At 48.4% G+C, this 17,718-nt stretch overlaps 1 protein-coding gene across 1 annotated transcript in view; it reads left to right on the top strand.

Annotated features, from left to right (window-relative positions):
• XPO1 (exportin 1) overlaps positions 1 to 17,718 on the top strand; it is a 908,600-nt gene that overhangs the window by 150,836 nt on the left and 740,046 nt on the right. Inside the window, exon 3 of the mRNA XM_085612347.1 lies at positions 4,405 to 4,506. Coding sequence (XP_085468473.1) covers positions 4,405 to 4,506 — 102 coding nt within the window. The remainder of the gene's footprint in view (positions 1 to 4,404; positions 4,507 to 17,718) is intronic.

Below are 17,718 nucleotides of genomic sequence, written 5' to 3' on the forward strand. Positions count from 1 at the left end.
GGTGGACAACTGTGTCGCCGGCGTTTCGATCCTTATCAGGGGGATATCGGTTCATCATCAGGACTAATTAAATAAAATTGGCCGTATAAAAATGCCTGGATTACATAATTAACATGACCAGTGAAGCAATAGGAGGAAAAAGGGGGGAGGAAGAAAAAGAGATCTGTATTAAATACATAGTAGACAAGACAATGTTTTTTATCACACGGGAAATGTTTGGACAAATTTATCGAAAGAGACGCACAAGTGAAAGTGAGAAACATTGCATGGGTGATTACCCTGGATAGACACTGAATTAGATAGTTACTAAGTTCCCAAATTGGTAGTAGAAACTGTGTGGCAAGTGGACTCGAACACCTAGTATAACAGGGCGCGTTAGAGGAGCATAAACAACCAAAAAGCGCGAAGAATAGTGTAATACCAAAAATTAGGCTGGACGTCACAACAATCATGTGGACGAAGAAGCATAAAAGAGAGACATAATAGTTTTTCAAAAGCAAGCATGTAGAAAAATAGTGCGCCAGTTAGTAGATCACATGCACAACCAATGGACCATAGTTTCAATTGGGGCAAGGGCCGTATTGTATGATATGAGAGATGTTACCTCAAGGGTTCATAGAGTGTGAATAAAAGCATCAGGGGCACGAGGTGATCTGTAGAATCCCAGGTGTCGAATGTCAACCTCAGGGGGATTTAAGCGGCGACCTGTGAAAAATAAGGTGCCCATGAGCCGGAGGTGAATTACGGGTGAAAGCGTGGAGTCGGACAACCGAGTGCCTACTCACGAGATTGGGTGGTGAACACGGCATCAGGGACACGGAAGGAAATAAGATGGGTGAGCACTTTTTGTTATTGGTACTGATGGGACCAATGGCGGCTGCTTTTTTTGTTGTATGTGCATGCTGAGCGCGCCGCACACTTTAGGGACACTGCGCTCAGTTTGCATTTTACGTTCTGAAGTTTGATTTGGAGTGCGGTGCCCGCTTCTGGGTCACCAAACATTTTTTTCTGATTTTTTTTTTTGTTCTTTTTTTTTTTTTTTACTTTTACAATGCCAATAGGTAAATTCGCAATTGTGATACCTATTGCATTGTAAATGCCTCTTCTGTGTTGTCAGTGGGCTTCTTCACATGTGTTTTTTTGCTTCTCTGATGCTGAACAATGATTTGGTACCGTACCTACTGTTTTGCTTTCTCTTGCCAGCTGTTTGTCAGTGTTTTCATAAACTTGAAGACATCAATGGGCTTATTCTTCTGGAAAATATGATTTTAACTTTTTAAAGCTTTTAACAAGTTAATCTTACTAGGTATAAATGCACCCAGCTGTTTAGAAGCATCTATAACTGTTCTATTAAAATTTAATGGAATGTTGCCTTTTTTTATAGTTACTTTATTGTCTTTGTCAATGCTTTTTAGGTCTCACCTGGCGAACGCAGTGCGAAAGCGCTTTCGCCAGCGAGATCTATTGTTGCCGACTTGCCTCGGAAGTGGGACAGGAGATGGGCAGGCGCTTGGCGTTTTCAGCTTGTGTACGCGCTTGTAAAGACTCGCTCGCATCTACATCTTGGACTCCGACTCGGCCCGCTCTCAATTGCTGAACTATGGCTATGGTGCAGCGGTAAAAGTACGAGAACCATACCAGAGAGGTACCTTGGTACCCACATGCTGCGGTAATTACCTAGCACTCGAACTGCAGTGCTCGCACCATTTCAATGTGTACATTTAAACAGTTGCAAGCCTTATAAGCGCTCCGTCATGCATGCCGTGCTACATCCGCTAATAGCGCCTCGCAAACGGGAGGGTTGGTGCTCGGGGTGCCCTATACTGCCTTCATTCAAGCATAAACAAGCGGACCAATTCCTTTTTAGGTGCAGGGAGCTAGGCGATTTGCCAAGAATCACTGGATGTGTGAGGGTCAGTGCCAAAACTCGAACTGGGTTCCCCAGCTTCAATGTCCCATGCTCTAGCCAATCTGCTGTGTTGCTCTACACAACGCGTGTAATGTGCCTTGCACTCCTAGGCCGTCGTCTCTTCTCCCCCCCCCCCCCCCCCCCCCACCACCCCCATCGCTGGCTACCCTGGGGGCAGCCCCCGGGCAGCTAAACACATTGGCATGAGCCCCCGGTCCTAGTGCCTGGTAGGCAAACCACTAACGCAAGCGCAATTCAAAGCAATGACTAATATTTCGCAGTCGCTGGGCCGGCATGTACTCCGGGAGGACCCGCTGGTCATCTTGTACTTCGACTCTGCCTGCTCTCACCTGCTGAACTCCAGCAGCGCCTGCTTCGCAGAGTTCTACGCGTCCTGCGCAAACACACTAGCCGCCCCCAGCCAGTGCACGCGTACTTGTCTCCCTCAATGTGCGCATGGTGTGCTTTTGCTTTCCCTCCCGCCATCGTTTCAGCCCACGCTCAGGTTCTCCCACCTGCTGTGGCCCCCTCTCTTCCTCCCTCGCAGCTCTATCCCCTCCTCTCGCTGCCTCCTCTTCGACCCCCCCCCCCCCCTCTTGTCTTCCTCCCTGCCCTTTGAGTCACCTTCCTCCCCCTTTGACTACCTTGACCCTCGGCAGAGCAGCCCTCCCACGGCCACGAGGATGGAGAACACACGGCCCTGCTGCTCAAGATGCTCCTGCTGGCAATCCTTACCGGCCAGCTGCGGCTTCGCAGGAAGATGGGTACCCCCGGCAGATACTCTCCCCACCCCCTGCTGGCATGTGAGAGTGAGCGGCCTGACACCCCCGTGCTGGCATGTGAGTGAGTGTGAACGACCCTGGCACCCCCCCGCTGGCATGTGAGTGAGGCAGTGGGGTGGCTTTTGTTTTTATATTTGTCAGTTTTGTTGCACTCATTTTGTGAGTAGGAGCCTCGGTACCTGCATCTGGAATAAGGCTAAAACTAGATGTGCCTGAGTCAGCAAATTAACTGAGAGCCAAGCCAGAGCCGAGCCAAGGGCAGCTCCGGCTCCAAGAGCTCTGCACAAGCAGAGTCCGTGAAAATATTTGCCATGTACAACGTGCTAAAAACGTCATCTAAAAAAATTCCAAAGTCTCTTCAACACTGAAATTTATGTAACACATTTTTTTCAACAGATCATAAAAGCGCATTGAGGAGTACTTATAGAAAGTGAATTTAGAAAATGTCCACCATCGCTGAATCTATGACAATGCCCTTAGTTAACCAAGAGGCAAGTCAGTTGTCATATGCACCCTAAATGTAGCCTATGTTCCTATTGTAGGTGGGGCAGAATTGTGGGCTATTTAATAAAACAAAGGTTTTTGTGCAGCTTACCCCCTACCCTGGACGTACATCTGTCAGTGCTCTCAGATGTGATAATGAAGATAAGCATTTGCAATGCAATAGGTCTCGCCCTTACGCAAGTTTGAGCTATTGGCATTGTAAATGACAATGCCTTTTATTTGTTTTGGTTTTTTAAACCTAAATAAAAGGCAATGTCATTTACAATAGCAATAGCATAAACTTGTGTAAATGTGAGACCTATTGCATTGCAAATGCTTGTTATTCTTGTGGGCTTGCTTAGTTTGTCTTGCCGGGCAAGATAAAAGTCTGAACTCAAGTTGCTGGTGCTAGGCATCGCCTGCCGAGGCCTATTTAACCCGTTCCGTGCTCATGACGGAACCACTCCGTCATGAGCCACGGGTGCGCTGTGCTCATGACGGAGTGGTTCCGTCATGCTGCGCCCGTTGGCGGCCGCTCCGCCCACGCGGCGCTAATTCCCCGCCTGTGCGGGCGATTAGCGCAGTGGGCGGAGACGTGACGGAACCACTCCGTCATGAGCACAGCTCACCCGTGACTCATGACGGAGTGGTTCCATCACGAGCACGGCGGCACCGTAACTGCCCCCAAACCCCCCCAAGGGGTTAATTATGTATGGTTGGTGCCTCGACTCTGGGTTACTTCTGCAGCAGCAGCACCTGGCACAGGTGAGGGATTTATTGAAGTCGTCTGGGTGCGAACTACGGACAAGGGTTTATGGTAAGCACTCTGCTGAAAGACGTATACGCATTAAAGGTGGTTTCTAAACGAAGGTCCTTTTTACTGCACACTCCATCCCATAAACAGTGCTGAACAGAACTAAGTACATTTATAGGCAGTATTGTAGGATTTCCTGTCCAAAACGCAGTTGCTGCGAAGAAAGGTGTAACGTAGTTTCTGTGGTCTTGGACCTCTGCTATATTTACACGTTGTATTTGCTAATTGTTAACCTACTCGAAAGTAATGTTTTTACTCCGGGTCTAAAGAATGTGTTTGAATTCAGTGTTGTGAAAAGATGATTCTTGCAAGGGTTGGGTTAAGGCCTTTGCCCGTTTAAAATTCTAAATATATGTAGAATTTTGTTTTCTAGTTTTTTTTTCTTGTGACTTAATGTTTTTCTTCTGTTACCTTAGCAAAGAATGGCGCAGGAGGTGTTGACTCATTTAAAGGAGCATCCAGACGCATGGACAAGAGTTGATACTATATTGGAGTTCTCGCAGAACATGAACACCAAAGTAAGCTTCTGGCTGTGATGGGATTTAAATCCTAAAGTCTCGAATTACATTTCCAAAGTAGTTTTCAAATTGAATGGCGTTCCGTATTCTAATTTGTACCATGGGCATTGATTTGGGATACGAGGATGGGTGTATTATTCCTTTAAAGATGAACTTCTTGCATCCATTTCTTATTTACTACGATGATGTAGTCTACACTGCTAATAGGAAATTGCTTTAATTCATGTTTTTCTTAAACACTATAGCCCATCGTTGCAATAACAAAGTGCATATTCTTCTAGATTTGTAATCTGTTTGATCTTGAATATAGATGTAATGCTGCTAGAGTCAAGTTTAATGCAGTGGAGTTTACAACTTAACTGTCTCCTTTAAAGTGGTGGAGAAGTGTGGCTCAATGATTGTAGTGGCAGACCCTGATGCAGAGGTCTAGCCCGGGACCAGGGTTCAATTCCCCGCTTCGGCGGGTCTTGAGCTCAAAAATTCCACGGACCTGATAATTCTCGCCTCTGTACCATTCCAATCATGGAGTCCCACTCTGGGCAATAGCTTGCTTAATCTCCACAACGGCCCCCACAACGCGAAGGATGCCTGGCCTGCACCATGGGGGTGCCCAGGAGTGGACGCCTCACAGGGAAAGCCAGGATGGGTTCCACAGCGGTATTCGTACAAGCGCCTTGAGACCCTTGCGGATGAGTAGTGCGCTATACAAGTATCAATTTACATTTACATTTAAACAAATTGCTTTTTGGTCCGTATTCACTTTACCTGAACTTTTTACCTAACTTTTTTAGTTAATTGGGTAACATTTTGTGAAACATGGATAATTTACTGTGCCATCCTGCTCTCCCTTCCTACTAAGAGGTGGACCTTTGTTTCTTCTGGGGTAAATCCGTGAAGTAGTTTTTGAGATTTTTGAAAAATGCGGAGGGTGGGCATTGGTGAGTTAAAATTTATATCTTTACATTTGAAAATGTGTTCCATTTGCCTATAATTATGCACTTAATTGAAAAATTTGTAAGCGGTTTGACACATGTGCTTAGGTTAACTTTTGCAGATGTCATACTGTGCCACCTTTTAGAGAATACACTTGACATTGGCAGACACTTAGCATGTTTAGTCTTTTGTCGGGATGAAAAGCTGCATGGAGATGCATCAAAGGTGCACTTTTATCGTTTGCACATCAATACCTTTCTCAGTATGTGGGGGGGGGGGGGGGGGGGGGGGGAGGTGGTAGTCAAAGGAAAGGTAAAGAGTTGATTTTGCTGGAAATTTTGTTACTGCTTACCCAATCGGAATTGTAATTTGCATCTGGCATGTTAAGCATATGGCAGTGATTTCTGGTTTCCCTAAGGTCTGGTTCAGAGTAGAGGTGGGGGGGGGGGTAAGGGGTTTACACTTTTGAAACTTTTTTAAAGACCTTTTTATTGGCATTTATAGTTTACAATAACAAAATGCGTTAAATACATTCAGTTGGATTGCATGTTTCGGATCTCACATCGTGGTACAGTGCTATCCATAAAGTAGGTCGTCCAATAGATATCTTGTATTTGTTAAACTTTTGGTGATTCTACACAATTTGACGAGGGGGGGGGGGGGGGAATTCATGAACGTTGAGAATTGGCAGTCCGCCACTTGCTGCCGAAGGCCATGCAGAAAGGGCATTAGAGTGCAGTATGATTGGGAGGCATTTACATTTATAACCATGTATACATGAACCTACCACACAACATCTAAAGTAGGAGGTATGGTTCATTTAGGTCGTAACACCTTACTGTAGGTTTTATTTTTTCTATTTCTGATATTCACTTAACGCCATTTAAAGAGCAGTTCTTGTACCAAAAATCTCATCCCTCCCCAAAAATTCCACAATTACTTAACTCGCATTCCTGCTGTGACCACCATAACTCGCTTACCTAATGTAACTTTTGTCTCCAATATTTATAACTGTAAATAAACATTTCACATCACAGCCGTAACGCCTACATAGTTAATAAGGTATCAATAGTCATAGCAAGCATAATGTTTCGGCAGTAAGTAATTTTTAATGGATTCTTCTAACTGCAGATTTGTCAATTTATTAATATTCCCCAGGCGGCAGAACTGATCCAGAAAGCTTTATAGCACTACTGTGCGCCGGTAGCTCCAGTCGTCCTAGTGGCACTGGTTTGGTCCAGGAGAATATGGTATGGTACCTGGAACTCATGAGCATCTGTCCTCTATCAATCTGCTTGTTCAGGAGTAGCTTCTGTCACAACAGCAAAGCTGGGTGCTACACCTATGCAGTCTGCATATTCATGCTTAGCGATTGAGCAGCAACAGTTGACCTAATTTGACTTTCTTCTCGTGGTGTATATCTTGGCGGTGAGATCCTCCTTCAATATCTCTATACGCCAGTCGTTGGGACAAATTTGTGATGTGATTTGATATACTCGCCAGAATGAGCCATCGCAGGTCAAGTTATTTAACCTTTTGTTGTTTGCTTAGTCCCTGGCCGAGCAAGGACTTGTCTTGGGCACTGTTAAAGGCTACTTGTTGACTCTGCCGGCTTTTTCGCAGTTGCTGGGTTACCCTTCAATGCGCAAGTCACCAGTTGTGGTATAGCTTTGAAAGATTTGCAACATTTATTCCCATTGAAGCCATTTGGGATGCCGCAGTAGTATTTAATTTGGTTCTTATTTAATATCTACTTAATTTGAGCTGATACACAGTTGTCCATTACATCTCTTGGCACTCTAAAACGGTCTTTTCTTCCATGGGATACTCATCAAGAGTAGTCAAATTGTTTTCCTGATTATTTTTATCTTCATTCGACGTTTTTTGATTGCCGCTAACTTTCTTAGTTGTTTTCTGACACTTTTGAAAACTTTGTCAGAAATTCCAGCATTGTTCAATAAATGTCCTTCCTGTAGGAAGAAGATGGCAAAGTCTGATCCACATTCTGTTTGTGTTCTGTGTTCCATCCTCACACAATCCAGAAGTGTTATTACCATTTTCCAAGGGTAACACTTTGCGCGCAAGAAGATAAAGCTACATGCCTTGCTGGAGAGAGGAAAAGGACCTTCAATAAAGTGGCCTTTGGAGCAGTCCTGCTTTTAAAGAGCCCGCTCAGTAAAAACACAGATCGGAGAAGAAACTGCTTTCTGCTACTCCAGCATCAAAAAGAAAGCGGCTTCCTGAATGTTCCCGTTCAGCGTCCAGGTCGATGTTGGAAAAACATAAGTTGGGGGCTCTAAGGAAGCAGGCTGAACACAGCTTAGAAACCTTACCCTGGTTCTGAAAACACTTCATGGCTTGCCAGTCCTCTAGCCTACCCACCGCACTCTCCCGCTTAAGTCCAACTAGATCTCTGCAATTGGCCAACCTTCAAATGTAGCTGAACTGAAACCGGAAAAGCATAATCATGTATTTGGCACTTTTCACTAGAAAAATGTCCTCTCTTTAGATCAGGCCATTACCAACTTACCCACCTTCAAAGCAGCCTAAAAAAACCTCACATATCTGAGGTCCCATAGTGTTGCTCCATAGCTTACGCTCGTACCAAATTTGGGGGTAGGGCTGGGGCCAAGTCAGTTCCCAATAGAGGTGTAACTCATGGATGGAGCTATAGGTGAGGAGGAACAACAAAAACTGAATGCATAGAGATTGTTAAGGAACAAAGTCGATAGGTACTGACCTTGGGGGGGGGGGGGGGGGGGGGGCTACATCCTTGGTGTGCCCACCCCTCCTGGCCCATCTTCAGTTTACACAGATCCTTCCCCAAAAGTAGACTTTTCCTGTAGCCATCGACCTCCCAAATCTATGGGAGATCCGGTCTTTGTTGAAGGCAGTCAGATCTGCGAACAGCAGCTCTGTTCAAAAGAAACTCAAAAGAAAGACTGAGCCTGCTGAGAACGAGGAAACTATACGCCTGGAACCACCACTTCACCCCTCCAGGACTCCCCAACATCGCCTGCAGCGCCCCCACCTGCGAGTGGCCCGGTAAGGTGAAACCTGACCTCAAAAGGCACCCCTGTTGCCGCCCGCCCTGGAGAAGGGGACCCCAGGTGCATCTACATCCCGAGCCCTACCTTACCTGCCCAGCTGTTGGTTTCTCCAGGAAGACTTCCTGGTGTTGGAAATGGGATCTCTAGTTGTGAGAGGTAGGTACATTTATCCAGTGTTGGGGTATCTTTCATAGATTCACATGCCTAAATCATTCCCTGTCGCCGAGGCAGGAGTCCCACGGTAAATACAAAAGTAGTGCCAAAAATATTAATAGTAGTAGGCCCCAAAGAAAAGGCATAGATATTAGCAGCCAATCTACATCATTATGCTAAAAGAACCAAAAAATTGGTACCAACCAATCTGCCATCAGCACCCTCTAGAACACTCAGCAGAACCAGTTCTCCTCAGATTTTCACCGCACGTCGTGTGGAAGGGAGTCTCCCTGAGTGCCACTCAGTTTCTACTTTATTCCATGATGTCTGACAAAGCCTTGTTCAAGTCCTGCAGAACCTGCGCCAAGAAGAGAGTCCACGTTGATGACCAGCATATGGACTGCATCTACTGCCTCTACCCTAAACATGAGGCAAAAGATTGCAAAATTTGCCGCACCTTCCCTACTAACACTGTTAGGGATAGGGAGGCGAGAGTGTTATGGCTTAAATCCTCTTCGGCTGAAGAGGATGATAGAGCCTCAACTTAAAGCAAGAGAGCTAGGTCTCATGACAGCTCTTCAAGCGAGGGGAGAAAACGCCATAAATCTTCCCACTCTACTTCTGTCCCTCCTCAGAGGACTCCTCTCCTTTCCTCTGGCTCAGTTCACTCTCCTCAGGACTCTACTCTCAAGGACTCTAAAAAGCCGTCTTCAAAAATCTCTGGCTTTCCCTCCTTCGTTGACTATTTTTCACTTCTGCACAGTCGACGCAGACTGTCTCAACGACGTCTATCACCTCTCCTATACGGTCGACGAGGATTACTATCCTGTCAAACCCGTCGTCGAGGGATCGTCGACTAAGTCAACGTCTTAATCCATATCGACGACGTTACCGTTGACGAAGCCTCCATCGTCGACGAGAGAAGTATCGTAGACTAAGATACAGCTAGTTACTACCCCGTCGATGAACGTCCCGTCGACGAAGGTCCTGTCAACGTCGAGCCCGTCGATTGCAAGCCCGTCGACTGGGGATTTACCTGCATTGTTTATAGCTCATACTCGTTCTACTCCTGTTTAATCTAGGAGTTTTCAGCTGAAAACATTTAAGAGACATGAATATAGCGATTTCACTGCTTACTACCTCACATCTCCTGGAAACGTGCAGGATGAGGATGATGGTTACGAGGATGAAGAGGACGAAGGACCATTTGGAATAGATCATCCTTCTGAGCTACACGTCAAATGTCAGGATGACCATGATGAAGAGAAAAATTATCAGGAACAATATTATCAAGAGGACATTGTTGTCACGCATCACAGACTTTACCATAGGAACCTCGCCAGAGTGAGATGTCCCATCTGCCTCCAACTCTGATACAAGACCTGCAAGCCATGCTAGCAGATTACAGACAGCGCTTTCCCCCACAGCAAGTCATTCCGCAGGTTCCACCACCACCTGGGCCGGTTCCGGATCCTTTGCCTTCACCTGACGCTCCTGTTCTAATGCCTCAGCTTCCAGACCCTCCTTATGACCTTCATCAGGGTCAGGACACGTCCTCTGAAGGGGAATTTGAAGAGGGTGAACTTCCAGAGACCACTCCGGCAGATCCTTGGTATTCTTATATTATCCCTATTCCTTCGCCACCGACTCCTCTACCATCTGATTCGCCCCCAGAGGATATAGGGGGATTTCATAATCTAATGCAGCGAGCTGCTGCTAGATTTCACTTGCCTGTTACGGTTGAGCAATCTGAATGTTTGCTACATCATTTTAAGGAGGAATCCAGAAAGATCACAAGAGCTGTCCCCATGATTGACTACACCTGGAAAGAAGGGGTCAAAATCATGAAAACCCCTGCATCTGTGCCAGTGGTGCTTCCACGGATAGACAAATACCGTGCTCCAGCCAAAGTCCAACCTGTCTCATTGGCCATACTCGACCAGATTCGGTCATTTCCCAGGCTGCCCAACATAGATCCAAGAACCCGGCAACACTCATTACTACACTGCCGGACAAGGAAGGGCGTCCTCTTTATTCGATCGGCAAGATGTTTTCAACAATGGCAGCTGCCTCCATCAGAGCAGCTAACTCCCTAGCAATAATAGGGCATTATGACCGCCAAATGTGGTCAGAGATGGCTGGACTTATTGAGCTCATTCCGGATGACAAGAGACAGGAAGCAAGAAAAATTCTATTAGAGGGAGAGCGCGCGGCATCCGAAACCATAGATTGCGCACTAGACATTGTGAATACAAATGCCAGGGTTGGCTTAAGGCCACCACTTTCAGACCTGAAGTCCAGACAAAAATATTGGATATCGCCTATGATGGCGAATCGTTGTTTGGAAAACACATTGACTAAGCTCTCCAAGCAATAAAAACTGATACTGATACGGCAAGATCCATGGGTTCATTGTAGTACAAACGCGGAACCTTCAGAGGTGCAAGAGGGCGTGGGTTTTCCTCTAGAGGAGGATACCAAAATCAGCAGAATAGACCATACCAGCCCTAATATAGACAAACTTCTCAATCTTCATACATGCAATCCAACACGTCTGGTTTCTCTCGTCTGGGCGGAAGAAAAAGAACGCAAAATCAAGGACGGGTGCCTTCCACTCCTATTCCCCTCCCTGTGGGCGCGAAAATTTCAGCATTTGTGGACCAGTGGCAAGAAATTACATCGGACCAATGAGTTCTAGACCTGGTGAACAACGGTCATACCTTAGAATTTTGTCACCAAGCCACCCACCACTCCGCCCACTTATTGTTCAAAGAAGCTTTAACCTGTTGTATGCTCATGACGAGCCCAGCTCGTCATGAGGCACAGTGGAGCTGTGCTCATGACAAGCTGGGCTCATCATAACGGTCGCGCCACTCCCACGCGTAATTGATTCCCCGCCTGTGCGGGAGAATCAGTTAGTGGGAGGAGTCGTGACGAGCCCAGCTCCACTGTGCAGCCGTGGAGGAATTACCCCTGCGGCGAAGGGGTTAACGATGCTCCTCAAGAATGCGATCGAGAAGGTTCCATCAATCAGAAATGGACGGGTTTCTATTCCCTTTTTTTCTTATCAAAAATCGTGGGAATGGCGCCCGATTCTAGACCTTCGCAACCTGAACAGATTCCTCAAAAAGCAAGGATTTTGCATGGTCACACTTGCAGTAATTCTAGGTTGTCTCAACGAGGGAGATTTTCTGGCTTCTCTGGATATGGAAGACGCTTAAGACGCTTAGTTCCACATCCCAATACATTCAAAGCATCGCAAATACCTTTGCTTCACTGTGGCTGGCACCCATTATCAGTTCAAAGTGCTCCAAGGATCTTTACAAAGTGCCTAGCTCCTGTAGTAGCAGCGTTAAGATCCCGGGGAATCCAAGTATTCCCGTATTTGGACGATTGGTTAATCAAGGGTCCTTCGGAAAGAGCAGTCAAGATTGCTGTGACAACGTCTCTTCATCTTTTCAACTCTCTGGGGCTAACTGAATAGGAGCAAATCTCAATTACGCCCGATGCAGGGCCTTCGATTTCTAGGAGCTCTGCTGGATACCGTCCAGTGCAGGGCGTTCTTATCTCACGAACGACAGGTTCGTCTTCAAAAGCTGGCAATTCTGATTTCCAGAAAGTCAGTTTCTGTCCGCATGTTTGCGTCACTCCTTGGGATGTGCTCTTCCGCAATAAATCTCGTCCCTTTGGCAAGACCTCTACAGGAGGAGCTACACCTTCAGTGGCAGCAGCCCGTGGGTTCCTTCGACATCCTCAGTCACACCACGCATGAAAAATGCTCTGCATTGGTGGTCACAAATGCCCAACTTAGCAGAAGGACTCGCATTATTACAGGATATTCCAGATTTTGTTCTTGCTACGGATGCCTCCATGGAAGGATGAGGAGGTCATCTCCAAGATTTACAGATAAAGGGAAAGTGGTCTCCAGAGTACAAGAAACAACATATCAACAGCCTGGAATTGCGAGCCATTTTCCTGTCCCTGCAAGCTTTCCATCCAAGGATTGCAGGTTCATCGGTACTGGTTCAGACCGACAATACCACCAGCATGTTTCACTTGAACAAGCAAGGAGGGACGAGATCAGCAACTTTGTCAAGAGAGACTCTGGAGTTATGGGAATGGGTCACACAACATAACCCTCGGAGCAGAACATGTCCGAGGTCTCCACAATATCCTAGCGGACACGTTCAGGTCCCAATCGGACTGCCACGAATGGGAGCTAGAGCAGACTCTAGTGCTCAGGGTGTTCCGAGCTTGGGGCAAGTTGGCTCTGAATTTGTTCACAACAAAGGACAACAAGAAATGCCAATATTATGCCAGCAGGTACCCTCAACAGGGATGAAAAAGAGGAATGCCCTGTCCTTGCGTTGGTCAGGGATTTGTGCTTACGCTTTTCCCCCGATACCTCTAATCCCGAGAGTAATACGCAAGATGAAATTGGAGGGCTGCGTCTCATCCTGATTGCACCCAGGTGGCCATGCCAGTACTGGTGCCAAGAGCTTCTGTTATCCCAGGACCAGCCGATCCGTCTTCTTCCGAAACCCACAATGCTGTCGGGGAACAAAGGTCAGGTGCTTCACCCGGACCCTCAGTCTCTACATTTACACGCATGGCTCCTGATTTCTTAGAATTCAAGGACTTTAACATCCCTCAGGACTGTTGACAAAATCGTGGGCTCACAGCACAATTAAGACTTACCGTCTAAAATGGAAGCGATTTTGCTGTTGGTGCGAAGCTAACCATGTTCACCCGGTGGAAGCGCCTGCGGAACAGATCCTTCCTTATTTGTTATATCTGGCAATGTCTGGGCTCACCTAATCAGTCGAGTCCATTTAGCCGCACTTTCCAGATTCAGAAAGGGTGCTCAACTTCCTTCTCTGTTCTTCCTCTTTGATCAAACAATTCATGAAAGGACTTTTCCGAGCGTTTCCTCCGATAAGGCTTCCTCCACCGGAGTGGGAACTCAACACTGTCTTAATGCAACTAATGAAACACCCATTTGTGGCTATCCACAAGGCTGAACTCAAATTCCTCACTTGGAAGGTTGCCGTACTTCTGGCTCTAACGTCCGCTAGAAGAGTGAATGAGATTCAGGCCTTCACTATAAAGGAACCATTTCTACACTCTTCTCAGGACTACGTGACCCTCCGAACTAATCCTACATTCATACCTAAAGTACGTCAGTTTCACCTCAATGAACCTGTAAAACTAAGGACTTTCTTTCCAAATCCATCTAAACCAGCGGAAAGAGCCTTACATTCTCTTGATATTAAAAGATGTTTAACATTCTACCTTCAAAAAACAAAGGGCATTAGATAATCTGACCCGTTGTTCGTGACTTATGGCCAAACTAGTCTGGAAACTGCAGTCACAAAAACCACAATTGCCAGATGGATAGCATCTACAATCCATTTCTGCCATGACAAAGCTCACGGGCCATTGCTAAGGAAAGCCAAGGCCCACTCCACAAGAACGGTAGCAGCGTTTACAGCGTTGTTTGCTGGGGTGATTCTTAAATAACTGTTGTGCTGCGACATGGAAGAATGTCCACACATTCACAAGACCTTACTGCCTTCAATCTACGCATCAAGACGATGCAGCCGTCGGCCAAGCTGTCCTATGCCATCTTTTTCTTTGAGGTCAGTTTCAGGTACCTCTTCTGGTTTTCAAGTGCTATATGTCTGCATTTTTTCATGACAATGACATTTCTGCGATATGACATGTCTGACTTCGAATGTTACAATGCATGTTTCATTTCCTTGCGTATGTTACATTTTTTTTAATTATAAGGTTTGGTTTATTATACCTTTTTGTTACCAAGTTGTGGATGCAATTGGGAGTGTATCAGCACTAGTCTCCCACCGTCCGCAAACTACTGTATACTTGGTATACTGCTTGCTACTCTGATTCAGGCATGTTAATCTATGAAAGATACCCCAGTACTGGATAAGAAAACAAGTTACTTACCTGTAATTACAGTTCTGTAGTAGGGGATCTCTGTGTATAGTCATAATCTAGCGAATAGTCCCGCCCATGTGCGCGGACCCCGGAGCAATAAAAAATAATCTCTAAAAGGTGACAAATCATGCAGACCTGCATACACCTTTAAGAGAGAATTTAATTTAAAGACAGATAATGCAGCCTATACCCACAGGCTACACTGTCCAGTACTTCAACTAGAATTCCACCAAAATCCACAAACAGCACTGCCTGTCCAGTTTTTCTCCCCATAGGAAAAAACCCTGCCTCTACCAGCAAAAGCCACTGGAATGATAGAGAGGAAGGAGTGGACAGACAAGCCCCATAGGCTGCCATTATGTGGCTTGGAACAGGATACTGTGCCTTTAAGAAAACTTTCCAGTTTTCCAGAACTTTCCCCAGTATCCCAGAATGCCCAGCAGGTCCCATTTACTTTCAGTTCTTTTTTCCGGCTCCTGCTAGCAGGACCCTGGAGCATTGAGCTCTACCTTTTTCAAGGTTTTCATTGAGATTTTGGCAATTTTTGTCACTTTTTCTTGTGTTTAATAGCTGGTACTGTCAACATGCCTGGCTTGTTCGACAAGTGCCCGGAATGTGGTCGAAAGAAGGCTAAAACTGACCCACACGAGGTGTGCATAGCTTGCCTTCCCCAGTCCCACGTGCCTGAAAGCTGTACCATCTGCCACTCGTTTTCAGCAAGAACCCTGAGGGACAGGATGAAGAGCAGGCTTCAAGCTCTGGAGGAGCGAAGACTGAAGGCACCAGGTGGGTCTGGAGGGGCTGATTTGGCCCATGCTGAGGCCTCTGGGGGGCTCCCCAGGGGCAGGAAGACCAGCAAACGCTCCCGCTCCCCGTCGACGTCGAGGGCGTCGACGGCGACGTCGAGGAGGATGACCACCGTCTGTTCGCCGTCTCCCCAGGGCTCTGGGGAGAAACGGCGTCGACGATCGGCGTCGAGGGACCTGAATAGGCCGCCGTCGACTACATCGGCGTCGTCGGCGACGACGCCGTCTTCGACGGCGTCCAGCGGTCGACGTCGAGAGAAGACCCGGCGTCGGCGTTCGGCGTCGAGGGATCGCAGCTCGCCGTCGATGAAGAGAAGGAGATCGACGTCGAAAGCGAAGATCGCCGTCGAGAAAGCGAAGGTCGCCGTCGAGAAAGCGAAGGTCGCCGTCGAGAAAGCGAAGGTCGCCGTCGAGAAAGCGAAGGTCGCCGTCGAGGCGAAGGTCGCCGTCGAGGCGCACGTCGCCGTCGAGGCGCACGTCGCCGTCGAGGAAGAGAGAGTCGCCGGGATCGGTGTACTCAGTGGTGTATACTCCGCCTCGGAGGTCTCCGTCGCCTCCTCCTCTCCCACCTCTGCCACCGCCTCCTCCACCGCCACCACCACCACCACCGCCACCGCCACCTCCTCCACCACCGTCTCCACTTCCTCCTCCGCCGCGGCCGCGGACTCTGTCTCCGCCACCCCGGCCTCTGTTGCTGCCAAGCACTCCTGCGGTGCCGCCGCCGGTCCCCCCGAGGTCGGTTTCCCTTCCACGGTACCCGACTCCGCCGCAAGGGACCCCGAAGCCACGACGCCCACGGTCGCCTGGACCAGCGAGACCGGCGGACAGGCCTAAGCCGAAGAGGTCGCGCTCCCGCTCTCACAGGAGGCGACGATCGCGGAGCCGAGGGCGACCCTCGTCAGACTCTAGACGACGCCGCAGAAGGTATAGGTCCCGGTCGCGCTCTTCGGACAGGGACCTTTCCCCGACGCTGTCGGACTCCCCGGGGACTAGGGTGTCGCCGGTGGACGACTTGGTCTCGTTCCAGGAGGTGCTGTTGCGAGGGGCTGCGAAGCTGAATATCACGGTGACGGTTCCAACACCCACGACGTCCGTGATATTTGAGACGCTTCATAAAAGACACTTGTCTCGCCCCCTCCTGCCTCTCGTGCCTGGACTGGTGGAACCAGCTTTGGAACTGTTCCTCACTCCCGCAACAGCGAAGGCCGCTCCGTCCAGGCTCATGAAGAAATATAGGGCCCCGGAGTCGGATCCGTCATTCTTGAGAGGGGACCCGAAACCGGATTCGGTTATCGTGACGGCGGCGAGAAAACAACATGCGACCGCCCCGGCCTCCACGGTGCCACCGGACAAGGAAAGCCGCTGGCTGGATTCTGCGGGCAGGAAGGTGTGTGGTACCGCTGCCACCACGATGAAGGCGGCGAGTGCAGGGGCGTTGTTGGGCCGTTACGACTGGGCCCTGTGGGAATCCCTGCAGCAATATGCGGACCTCCTGCCACGAGACAAGAAGGAGGACTTCTTGGAGACGGTGCGCGAAGGCATGCTGGTTTCTAACCAAACGATCAGCGCAGCGGCGGATATATCGCTATTGGCCGCCCACGCCTACTGTCATGGCGTCCACCAGCGGCGGCATTCCTGGTTGCGCCTGACGTCCCTCAAGCCGGAGGCGCAGCAGAGAGTGGCCAACTTGCCCTTCTCGGGGGAGACCCTGTTCGGGAAGCATGCGGACGATGAAATGGCCCGCATGAAGGCTGAAGCGGAAACCCTGACGGCCGTCGGGTTAGAGAAGGCCGAGAAAAAGAAACGACCGTTCCAGAGGAGGTTCGGGTCGTCGGGCCGAGGGCGTGGGCAGGGCTCGGGACAGCAGCAGCCACAACAGCAGCAGTTCCGCAAGCCCTTCCAGAAGCGCCAGAGGGGCAGAGGTGGCCAGCAGGCTACTACCACAAACAAGGGCCCGGCCGGGTCTCGGCACTGAGCTGTTACTTCCCCCTCAACCGTTACCCACTCCAGTGGGGGGAAGCATTCGATTTTTTCCGGCAGAGTGGAGAAAAATTACTCAGGACAAGTGGGTGCTGAATATTGTTTGCAATGGATACAGTCTTCGGTTCATCAGCCCGCCTCCAGCGATTCCGCCGGTCAGCTCTCGCTTCCAGCTGAGGGAGCTCCAGGCGGAGGCAGACATCTTGTTGAGAAAAAAAGGCGGTAGAAGAAGTACCTTTGTCTCAAAGGGGAAGAGGCCTGTACTCTCGGTTCTTCCTCGTTCGCAAGAAGGACAAGAACGAGTTCAGGCCCATTCTGGATTTGCGACAAGC

The sequence above is a fragment of the Triturus cristatus genome, chromosome 6, assembly GCF_964204655.1.
Source record: "Triturus cristatus chromosome 6, aTriCri1.1, whole genome shotgun sequence".
In the NCBI taxonomy this organism is placed as follows: Eukaryota; Metazoa; Chordata; class Amphibia; order Caudata; family Salamandridae; genus Triturus; species Triturus cristatus.